This window comes from Salmo trutta, chromosome 14, assembly GCF_901001165.1.
Source record: "Salmo trutta chromosome 14, fSalTru1.1, whole genome shotgun sequence".
NCBI classification, from domain to species: Eukaryota; Metazoa; Chordata; class Actinopteri; order Salmoniformes; family Salmonidae; genus Salmo; species Salmo trutta.
In genome coordinates, this window is record NC_042970.1 from 32,433,763 (window position 1) to 32,446,603 (window position 12,841).

The following is a 12,841-nucleotide window of genomic DNA, read 5'->3' on the forward strand; positions in this document are numbered from 1 at the left end:
ATCACTGTCGGAACCAGCCCTCCTTAGCAAGGTTGTTGGCCTTGCGCACGCTTGTATAGCTCTGATTGTCCGAAAGTGGTCTCCCCTTTCCTGTCTTCTACTGTTGTTCACTCTGAAAGATGCTCCATGGAAGATAGGGTAGCCAGCCGTGTCGACGGTTCCCATTGGCGATGAAAGTAGTAGGATGCGGTGATTTGAGAAGAATAGTAGGATGGTCCCACTTAAATTTGCTTTTATAGATATTTGAGTTAGAACAGCTAATCAGCCGTACCAGTGATTGTCTGGAAGGTGAGCTTCTCGCCTCTTCCGCGTGTTGATATTCAAGGTTCAAACCACTCTGGACGTGAGCTGCAGCTCTACACACCTCTCTGGTCTGGGAGGTGAGTTTATTTTCTTCACCTTGTGTTGAGGTTCAAAGTTCCAACCATTTCGAAAGTATAACTACCACTTCACATTTTCTGGTCTACTGTTAATTACTCCACCAATCCTTTTATGCACTGGCCGAAGGGGATGGCTCCATCTGGCTGACACGCTCTCTGACCACACTCGGGGTGTGGCTACTTACTATTCAAAGATTTTAGGAGACAAATTATCTTATGGCTCCTAAAATCACATTCCTATCTTAACAAAAGTATTTCCATAATTTTTCATATTTCCTATACAACGTTAAGTATGAAGACTTCATATATGTAGTGTATATACTTTTCCAGTTACAGTATTTCCTTTATAACCTTTTTAATAACATCACAAAATAATAACAATTTAACATTAGTTTTCTATAGACCATCTCTGACCATTCCCCACGTTCTGTTAGAAATATTGTTTCGGTGGGAAAAAGTCTGTTAACAAAGCACATTCCTTGGTGGATTTTGGAGAGTGAGATCTCTCTGGATCTCCTCTCCTTTAATTTATGACAGGGTGTGATCTGTCAAACTGGTCCAGTTCCCTCCTCCCCTCTTCTGTGGATGAGAGAAGGACTGGTTGCTGTCATCCATTGCCAAGCTGATCTGACCCATTTGAATTCTCACAGGACAGTCATGACACTGAACACAGTGTTTAAGTTGCAGTCTTTCGCCAATGTATTTACAATGACATAACCCACAGACTTTTGGTACATTAGGAGAGGAGTTGGAGCTTAAAAGCTTAAAAAGCTTAAAAGCTTTTCTCAGCCTACATGTTCACACATTCTATATATGTAATGTATACAATAACTATGTATTCATACTATGACTCTCCCATATCCATGAGATGTCCACCACCCTCATATGACATGTCTGCTAAAATGTTTTATCTGTTTTTTCAATGATAGTCGGATCATACAAGGTTAATGTTGATTAAGTCCAAAAATAATCACATTTATTACATGGAATGTGCACTGTCTCCATTTTGGCAAAAAAAGCATAAGGCTCTTAAACATTTAAAGAGATTGTCAGCAGATGAGGCTTTCCTGCAAGAGATAAACTTCAAAAAGTATAAATGTAATATTTAAAGAGGAGCTGGTTTGGAGAGGCATATGCTGCCACCTACTGTAGTAACAGCAGAGGTGTAGGCATCCTGATAAATAAGAATACACCCTTTTCCCTTATATCCCAGCACACGGACCAAGAATGCCATTTTCTTATTAAGAATTATAGCTTACATGGTGAAAAATACACATTGATTTCATCGTATATGATTTGATTTGATATCCCCCCAGGGGCAAATCTGGTGTTTTTGATAGAATTCAAGCTATATTAGATCAAACCCAGACAGGAAATATTAATTTAGCAGGCGACCTAAATCACACATTCAACAAGTTAGACAGACATAAAAATATAAAAGGCAAATTCAAGGAGCCTCTTAAGAAGCTGTGAAATGTAATATCTACAAATAATTTACAATAGACCTAGAGATTACTGTTCCTAACTTCAAAAGACTACTCCTTTTTTCTCACAGTAAGAAAAGTTATTCAAGAATTGACTATATTTTTATTTCCAAAAATGAACTGAGCACATCTTCAGACACAAAATGTATTACATCCAAAAATAAAGACCTTTACCATTACAAATGTTGACATATAAGATAGAGAAAAGCCGACCCCCAACATAATTTGGGATGCTTTTAAGGTGTACATTAGGGGAATGATAATCTCATACTTGGCTAAAGTTAAATCTGAGTTAGAAATTCAAATTGAAGAAAAATATAAATAAATCACTATCTTCGAAAAGCCCTTAAAAAATCTTTACAAGGTAAAGAAGAAAATACTATTTCTGAGCTTAAGCAGGAATATGATAGTTTACTTTTGAAGAGTGCCAGCAACTACAGCTTAAACTCAAATAAAGCATACTGTTTACTGACAAATAAACCTGGTAAATATCTCAATAACCCTGAAGCAACTATCAGCAAAAAATGTATAAATACACTAAAAATTGAAATCACCCAAAATAAATATTAGACACAGTTAAAACATTCGCACGGAGAAAGCACCAGGTATGGATGGCTTTCCTATTTAATTTTATTTAACATTCTGGACCAAAGTAGAATCCCTATTTACTCAAATGACAACACACGTCACCTGAGTCCCCTGCAGATTACAGACACATACGTCTAATAAATTGTGACAGTAAAATAATAATACAACTCATAAGCAACAGAATGGCAAAAGTCTTACCAGACTTGATACATATCAATCAAACAGGATTTATTAAAAAGACACTTACAAACAAATAAAATAATATGTTTCAGTATAATACTATACACTAAAATACAAGATGTAGATTTGTCAATAATGGCTATTGATGCCAAAAAGGCTATTGACTGTCTTTGGAAGCTTTCAACTTTCCAGCTGAAATAATACATTTCATAAAAAATATTATATAACTAGCCTAAAGCACAAATATTCAAAAATAATACATTATCTGATGAAATTGCTTTAGAAAGGGGTAAGAGACAGGGAGGTCCTCTCTCCCCCCTCTTGTTTGCACTGGCAATTGAACCACTTGCAGAAAGAATTTAACAGGATCCAAACCATTAATGGAAAACATGAATATAAGATAAACGTATTTGCAGACAGTCTTCTGATATGCCTGACTAATATTGAAAACTCTATGCCCCCCTTGTTAAAAATATTTTCATAATACTATCTCAGGATATACAATTAATGTGGAAAACTGGCAATCGGAAAAATTCAAAAAATAATAACTCATGATCTACAGCAATCCTTTAAGTGGACCATAAAAAAATATGAAATGTTTAGGATGCTTAATAAGTGACAATAAACAACAAATATATAAAGATAACTTCATGGAATAATCGTCCCATTAATCTTACAGGTAGAATAAACCTCTTTGGAATGGCATGGTTCCCAAAGCTTTTATATTTCTTTTCGGTAATACCAAAGCCAAAGAAGACATTCTTTAAAAACTATACTTGGCCATAACAGACGTTATATGGACAAATATAACTCATAGAATAAATAGGAAAGTTTTACATATCCCTAAATCTGAGGGTGGTTTTAAGCTTCCAGACTTGGAATTGTATCAACTCGCCACCCAATGCTTTTATTTGCAACATATTGTTAAATGCACTAAAGAGGAACAATGGGTGCATATTGAAGATGTGCATGCTCATCCCCAAAATCTTTTCACATGTCTGTTTTCAAAAGATGGAGCTAAGAACATGAACAACTTCATAGGTAGCAATTTCCTAAACTATTGGAACCGATACTTAAAAATAACTGATATTGGCACTAGATGGAGGGAGTGTTGGAAAATAACTAACAAAATTACAGTTCATGAAAATGTGTGCTTAATTCAGTATAAGCTAATGTACAGAATGTATTATACAAAATAACAAAATTCACAAATTCTACAGCACAACAGCAGAGTCATGTCTTAAGTGTAAAACTAACAGTGACTCAATGATTTATGCCTTTTCGGAGTGCTATAAAGTCCAAAAGTTATGAGCGGAGGTAGAACGTTGGCTGTTTTACAATATAGATGTACGTTTAATCCATCTATCTGCATATTTTAAGACATAGCATATGAGGGTGGGGTGAGATACCCATTGGGTTGGACCATACTTTTCATGTCAATCATTTTGAAAAAATAATTGTTTTAAAACTGGAAATCAAATGACCCTCCATCATTAAGACAGTGGATAAATCAAATACATTATAGCTACATTTTGGAAAAAATGGGCTAGAGAGACAAACAAAATAGTCCAATTTGAAGCCATAAAATATTACAAGCACTGGAGATATTTAAAGAATGAGTAAGGAGAGAAAATTAACGCGTAGGTCTGAGCAAGTGTGGTGTTAATGTTTGTAGAAATCAATGTACATAAATGTTAAGTTGTCTATTGTCTTTGTCCATGTATAGATTTTGTATTTTTTTTTGTATTGTAAGAAAATTAAAATAGTAAAAGAAAGAACACTGTTTTAACCAATCAGCATCCAGGATTAGACCCACCCGTTATATAAAGTGATATGGTTGATACAGTAATAGGTACACAAGCAAAAGCATGTTCAGATCTTGGCAGACATGTTTTTTGTCTGTGGTGAAGTCAAATTGTGTGAATCACTCAGACAAGATAGAATCATTGGGATGGCTTTGAATTATGAAATGGAGGGTTACCTTCAGACTGGAGAACATTAGCTGCATTAGCTGTGTGGAAGCGTTTTCAGCAGCAGAGAAGCCTATCCTATTTTGGGGGAGAGTAGGTGGTTCATTGCACATTTCAGAGAGAAGGCAAGGGATTTGGAATGCAACCCTTCTGTGGTCGAAGTTAATCTCGGTTCACTTCTCGCTGCATTACATCACAAGGCCTTGTCTGTCACCTCTTTCCTGAGAAACCAGGCTTGGATTGGTATGGCGCTTTAAAAAGTGGGTCAGCTCTTCCCTTGGGACTGATTCAACATTCCAACGTGGTTAATGGAATGACACAGCAATTTTACACTGTATTATTTCTAAATTAATGGTTGAGAACAATTGTTGTGATCAATGAGACGTAATTGTAAGATGTAATGAAAAGTCCATCACAGAATGTGGTAATGCCCCTCTCGCAGTCATTGACAGGGTGCTGTACTATACTGTACATAGGGAAGCTGGTAAACATACCGTAGAAATTCTACGTAGTTCTCATGGCATATGGAGATAATCTAATGTTCTGTGCTCTGTACATTATATGTTAACTGGCTACTTCATGCAGTCATTTACAGTCAGTCTAAAAATAGACATCATAACACAGACAGACAGACAGAATGCTCACTGAATTGGAAGTTATCATTTTAGTTATGTGAATGGAGTCGTCGTCCAGCCATAGGACTGGAAGCACTTTTCGAATTCATACGATGAGTGCATATCACGTACAGTTTATTAATAACACATATGACGAAATGATCTTTGTCTCTGTGTCAGGACTTCAGGGAGGCGGTGGGGGCTGCAGTAGGGGATGAGGGGGATCCTGTGCTGGAGGAGGAGAGGCTGAGAGAGATCCTCAATGAGCTGCCCGATGTTTACACTCTGCACCGCAGAATCCTCACCGAGTTAGAGAATCGCATCCGACAGTGGTGAGACATTGACTGCACACCATACACACAAATCAAATCAAATTGTATTGGTCACATACACGAGTTCAGCAGATGTTATTGCGGATGTAGCTAAATTCTTTTGCTTTTAGTGCCGACAGTGCAGCAATATCTAACAAGTAATATCTAACAATTTCGCAACAATTACCTAATACACACAAATCTAAGTAAAGTAATGGAATTAAGAGTATATAAATATTTGTCAGAGCGGCATAGACTAAGATACAGTAGATAGTATAGAATACAGTATATACATATGAGATGAGTAATGCAAGATATGTAAATATTATTAAAGTGACTAGTGTTATATTTATTAAAGTAGTATGCTGGCTACTTTAGTCCACCTCCACTACAGGAGCCTCAGCTGACATATACACAACTCAGGGGCTGACGAATCAAATGTTGTATGTCACATGCGTAAACTAACAGTCAAATGCTTACTTATGGGCCTTCGCAACAATGCAGAGACAAAAATATAGAAAAATATTAGCACAAGAAATAAATACACAGTAGTAACGATAACTTAGCTAACAGGATACCAGTACAGAGTCGGTTTGCGTGGGTACAAGGTAATTGAGGTAGATATGTAAACTGTACATGTAGATAGGGGTAAAGTGACTAGGCAACAGGATAGATAATAAACAGTAGCAGCAGCATATGTGATGAGTCAAAAGAGTTATGGCAAAGAGGGTCAATGCAGATAGTCCAGGTAGTTATTTGGTTAACAATTTATTAACAATTGAGTAATGTGTCTGCTGCATACTGAGCCCAGTGTCTAGTGTGCACTCCATCATTTCACTCCCGTTCTTTCTCTTCCTTCAGGGAGGAGAGCCAGAGGATTGCGGATGTCATCCTATCCAGGAAGTCAGAGTTTGTGGTCTTTACGACTTACATCGGTCACTACGACCGTAGCATGAGCCTGCTGGACGAAAGCTGCCGTACCTCGCCCACCTTCTCAGCAATCGTCCGCCAGTATGAGGTCAGATGTCAAAGTCAAGTCAGAACTGTTTATAGCAGATAGATTGTGTTGAATAAGATCATAGGTGACAAGAGTGCATTTCTCCAAGTCTGGCTGTATGTACAGTGGGGTTTGAAATGATTGACACCCTTGATAAAGATGAGCAATAATTACTGTATAAAATAAATAATTGAAATTCAAGATCATAAGCCCAAGACATGCTAACCTCTCAACATCACCAATAACAAGGAAGGGTAGCATGTTTTGACCCTCTAACTTTCTCACTCATCATTATTCACTATTCAACCAGGATTATCCATAATCATGGTAGCATCCACATTAATGTAGAAGTGTTTAGAAACATATTATATTCTTATTTACAATAAAAGTGACTCCAAAATGACACAATACATTCATTTTTGAGAAAAAAGTATTACTTGTTAAACGAAATCTCTTTCTCTGAGCAATTGTATTAGTATAAAATAATAAGATACTAAGATAAAATAAGATACTCAACTAGTCTAAAGAAGGCCCGTTTTATTGCTTCTTTAATTAGGACAACAGTTTTCAGCTGTGCTAACATAATTGCAAAAGGGTTTTCTAATGATCAATTAGCCTTTTAAAATGATAAACTTGGATTAGCTAACACAACATGCCATTGGAACACAGGAGTGATGGTTGCTGATAATGGGCCTCTGTACGCCTATGTAGATATTCCATAAAAAATCAGCTGTTTCCAGCAACAATAGTAATTTCCAACATTAACAATGTCTACGCTGTATTTCTGATAGATTTGCTGTTATTTTAATGGACAAAAAATGTGCTTTTCTTTCAAAAACAAGGACATTTCTAAGTGACCCCAAACGTTTGAACAGTAGTGTAGCTCAGTATTTGAATTATTTATTTTATACAGTCGTTATTGCTTTATCAAGGGTGTCAATCATTTTAGAACCAACTGTATATATGCAGGCCCTGAAGCTACTGTGAATTATTTGTTAGCCAGTGTTAGATGAGTGTGAGAATGTCAATGCTACTGTATGCCACTTTAACCACATCCTGTTTCAGAGGACCGTAGGCCAAAATGTTGTCTCAACACTGGATAGAATATCATTATTACTTTTAATCAGGTGTATGTTGATTCAATTATGTAATTTCCTTCTATTATTCTATGCACCCATACCCATGGTACAGCCAGCTATAATGAAAAACAACCCAGTCTTACACATAGCCCAGTGTTTACATAATTTACTTGTTTCAAAAGAGCACTCAATACAATAAAAGCCATATGTTTAGAGAAAGTTGATGACAGCCACATAACTTGGGTTAAAAAGGACACATATCATTAAGTAATCTACAAGTACAAAACTGAAGATAGATAAAAACATGGAATACAGTATTATAGAACACAGATAAACATCACATTTAAGACACAGCTTTTTCCCCATAAATCTAAAGAAGCATAAAAAACAGCTAAATATGCAAAATGTAGGCATATTTTAAAGCTAGCCACATTTGTGTAAAAGAGTTCCTTCTTAAATTGTATCATAATGTTCTTATGGAGTGGATATATCATAATGAGTATGAAATGATATACTGGCACTTACAGTGCCTTCAGAAAGTATTCATACCCCTTGACTTATTCCATATTTTGTTGTGTGACAGCCTCTCACCTATCTACACATAATACCCCATAATGACAAAGTGAAAACATGTTTTTAGTAATTTTTGCAAATGTATTGAAAATTAAATACAGAAATATATAATTTACATACAGTGCCTTCAAACGGTATTCACACCCCTTGACACAATACCCCATAATGTCAAAGTGGAATTATGTTTTTCGAATCTTTTACATATTAATAAAAAATGAAAAGTGGAAATGTCAATAAGTGTCAATCCATGTTTACTCCTGAACTTATTTAGGCTTGCCATAACAAATAATTATTGACTCAAGACATTTCAGATTTTCGTTTTTTGATTAATTAGTAAAAAATTCAAAAAACATAATTCCACTTTGACATTATGGGGTTTTGTGTGTAGGCCAGTGACACAAAATCTAAATGTAATCAATTTAAATTCAGACTATAACACAACAAAATGTGGAAAAAGGCATTGTACCTTCGGTTGATGTTGGTGGTTGGAGTTTGGTGGCTGGGGTCCTTTTGGTAAAGTGGTTGTTGGTTGGTTGTTGTTGGTTTTTTGGTTGATGTTGGTGGCTGGAGTTTGGTGGCTGGGGTCCTTTTGGTAAAGTGGTTGTTGGTTGGTTGTTGTTGGTTTTTTGGTTGATGTTGGTGGCTGGAGTTTGGTGGCTGGGGTCCTTTTGGTAAAGTGGTTGTTGGTTGGTTGTTGTTGGTTTTTTGGTTGATGTTGGTGGCTGGAGTTTGGTGGCTGGGGTCCTTTTGGTAAAGTTGTTGTTGGTTGGTTGTTGTTGGTTTTTTGGTTGTGGTTGGTGGTTGTTTGGCGGTTGTTATTGGTATGGGTTGGTCAATTCCTGTGAGATGATCGAGGATTTTACCCAGGGCAGAAACACTTATACAGAGGCACTGTTATAGTAAGTAGGTGTGCACTTTCTAGATGCAATATATTTGAATGCCATTCAAACATATACACTTTGTGATACGTGTTTATGAAGACACTGGTTGTTCTAGCAGGCTACATACAATGCTACTGTCTGTATGTTTGTGTAAATGAATGTAATCTGCAGCAGTGTTTTGTAAATCATAATGTCCTGACTTTCATGAGGAGTTTGTATAAAATGTATTCTCCTAAATGAGATGACTACAATGGAATGTTGAAAAGATGGTAGATCAGAATCAAATGTCTTACCTTTAACAGTGAGGCTGATGTCTCTGTATTCTGTGTCACTGATTTGACACCTGTCCCAACCCTGATCCTCCTCAGTGAGGTGTAAGAGGAGGACAGAGAGGTTCTCAGGAGAGTTCTCAGTAAACAGCTTCACTCCGTCTCTGTAGAGAATACTCTGGGTTCACTTCTGAATTTAGTTCATGTGAGTCTGGGAGGTTTAGCATGGGGGTCAGTCCAGGAGCAGGCCAGGAGCACACTGGCCCGAGTAGGCATTGATCTCCTTCAGAGAATAGTAAGTGCCTGACAGAATACAGCCTATAGAGACACAGAGCACATAAACCTTAGATGTAGTTTTCTTACGAACATTCGGGATTCGTTTTGAATGTACAATATACACCATCATTAGTTTTATTCATAACAAATTTACGCTGACGATCAAACCTACATTTTAAGCTATTACAATTAACCAGTTAACCATAGATGAGGTTCAACCGTTAGGTCATGTTGTTTCTGAAGTACTGACAAACAATGAGTAAGATCTGAAAATGTGATTGTGGTGAATGTAAACAAACTGTAGGACTCATCTTCTTGACCTGCAGTGATATGAAGGACTGAGCTGACATATAGATTCACATGGTGACTGTCCACATCCAGGAGAGAAACACACTACTTATCCAGAGAGTTGAGACACTTGGGTTGTGCACTTCTCTGGGTACAAGCCCAGGGCTGTGGCGGTCAAGGCATTTTGTCAGCCGGTGATTGTCAAGCAAATATCGATTCAAATAACTGTGTTTGTCACGGTAATGGACCGTTAATTAACATAAACACATTTTGCATTTCCTGGCTTCCACACATAGCTTACAAGCCGCTTATGCAGACCTTTGGAACATCTACATTATAAAAAGTCTAATAAATCCATGTAATACAGCCTACACCTGCACAATAAATCCATTAATTATTTTAGACAGCTCTAAAGAAGCATGATATGAAGAAAATGTAGTCTATTTCAAAAGAAAACTAGTGGGCTACACTAGTTCATTTAGCAGACAAGTTTTGCTTTGAATTCCGTGGCATTATTTTTTATTTTTTTTATAGTATGAAGAATACAATTGAACAAAGCTGAATAAAATATAAATATTTTCTCCAAACGATTTGAGGTAGTGTGCACATGCAGCTATTCTGTGTTGAGTGGTTAAGAAAGAAACAGGTACTCTCCTATATGCTTAATTTATAGTTATTAATGTAACTTTTGTTCTTCAACAAACATTGTGCTATATGTGTTGATGTTTAATACATTGTAAGGCTGCATGATGAGACTCTAATGATGATGTTTTTAAAGTTGAGGACAGCCAGTTTATGCCACAGGGAAGATGCCACCAGGTTGTTGATTATCAGCACCCTTCATCTATATGACACTTGGGACAGGAGCCACCTCCACCTGGCCAGTCTTGACACCACTGCCTGTGACATCCCCTCCGTTCTTCCTGACCCACCTTTCCGAGCCCAGATACACCCCCAACACTTTAAGCCCTTCACAACCCCACTACAAACCCTCTGGAAGCAGAGGAGGGGCCCTATCCCCCCATGCCCCACATAACAGAGCTTTGCTCTTGCCCCAGTTTACCTTAGCTGACGAAGCTACCTCGTACATCTTCAGACTAGTCTCTAGTGCCTGCATATCCTGACCATCCCTGACCATCACAGAAACATAATCTGCATATGCTGACACTGCTATGCCTGTCCAGCACACTCCCTGCAGTCTCCTGCGTAGCAGGCCCAAGAAAGGCTCAATGGCTAATGTATATAACTGCCCCGATAGAGGGCATCCTTGTCTAATTCCCCGTCTCACCCAGACTGGCCTACTGAGCCCCCCTCCCACCTTGACCATACATTACGCCCCAGCATACAACAGCTTCACACAGGTCAAAAAACTCTTCCCAAACCCAAACACAGACATCACATTAAACAGATACTCATGGTCCACTCTATCAAAAGCCTTCTCTTGATCTAAAGAGACCAGTCCAAAGTTCACATTAGAACCTCTCGACAAGTACAACATGTCCCTGATTAAGAACAAGTTGTCTGTGATTGAGTGTCCCATTACACAATATGTTTGGTCCTTATGTACTATCGAGTCCAGATGGGACTTCAGTCTGTTAGAGAGGACCTTGCCAAATATCTTGTAGTCCGCACAGAGTAATGCCACAGGCCTCCAGTTCTTAAGTTCACACAAGTCCCCTATTTTGGGCAGGAGAGTCAGAGCCGACCGACAGCAGCTCATCGGCAACTCTCCTACCCAGAAGCATTCACCCGCCCATCAGACAGCCATAGACAATGCATACCCTTGGCTTCACCGCTCTGTCTTTCTAAACCAAAGAAGAAGGAGCTGGGAGCATCCATCTCCTTGAACATGGAGAACCCAGCTCTTACAAGTGCTCCATTTGCTTTAACCTGGAAAAAACTACCCAGGTCCCTATGTAATTCAGCTAAATTAGCCTGGAGGCCTACATTGCCTTGCCCCACCATCTCTACCTGCATCTCACTTATACAACACTCTAGTTCCCCCAATACTCTCCTAGCCTCTGAGGATGAGAGAGCTGTATACTGTTGACAGAAAAGCCGAATTTGGACTTTCCCCACATCCCACCATTGACTCAAGTTTCTCATACTCCTCTCTTCGCTGCCCCCACCTTTCCTTAAAGGTCTGGAAACCTAAGCAAAAAGTGGCATCTTGTAAGAGCTTTACATTAAACTTCCAATAGGATGCCTGCCGGGGCCCTGGTGAAATAGACAGCCGAGCCATGGTTATGTGGTGATCCGAAAACCCCACCGGGAGAATGGTAGCACCCAACAGCCTATTTCTCCGATTCCTGGACATGTAAAACCAATCAAGTCGGGCTGCACTCACCCTAGCCCCAAAAACCTTCACCCATGTATACTATCTTGTGTTGGGATGTTTAGTTCTCCAAACATCCACTAGGTCAAACTGATTAATGATGTCCTTTAACACTCAAACTGACACTGAATGAGGCTCTTCCCCATTTCTGTCTTTCGTAAAATCCATTGTATAGTTCCAGTCCCCGCCGACCACCAGCGTCTCCTCAGGTGCTAACTGTGAGAGTTCCTGTCTAAGACAGCAAATATAACCCCCTCTCTCTCCCTGTGTTAGGTGCATACACATTTATAAAGACAAAACCCATGTTGTTAATTTCTGCTTTTTCAACAAGCAGCCTACCCCTACACACCTCCTTCGAGGAGCACATTTTTACAGACAGACCCGGTACAAAAAGGACACTCAAATTTGTCCCATGGCTCAACACACTTGCCCCTTTCCACCAGAGCCCCCAATCGACTTAATTCAACACATCACTATGCGTCTCCTGCACAAACAACACCTGTACTTTTTTTGGTTTTACATATTCACCCAACACACTCCTCTTCCCCGCATCTCTGGCGCCATTTATATTGAGCGAGCTTACCCGAAGAGTCTCCATAAGAAGTGGGAGAAAAGC

General features: G+C 38.5%; 1 protein-coding gene across 2 annotated transcripts in view; it reads left to right on the forward strand.

The window, feature by feature from the left end:
- Nucleotides 1-12,841, forward strand: part of fgd5b (FYVE, RhoGEF and PH domain containing 5b) — a 64,455-nt gene that overhangs the window by 21,971 nt on the left and 29,643 nt on the right. For both annotated transcript variants that reach the window (XM_029775361.1, XM_029775362.1), the window contains exons 6-7: nucleotides 5,397-5,548; nucleotides 6,389-6,545. In XM_029775361.1, the coding sequence (XP_029631221.1) occupies nucleotides 5,397-5,548; nucleotides 6,389-6,545 (309 nt within the window). The remainder of the gene's footprint in view (nucleotides 1-5,396; nucleotides 5,549-6,388; nucleotides 6,546-12,841) is intronic.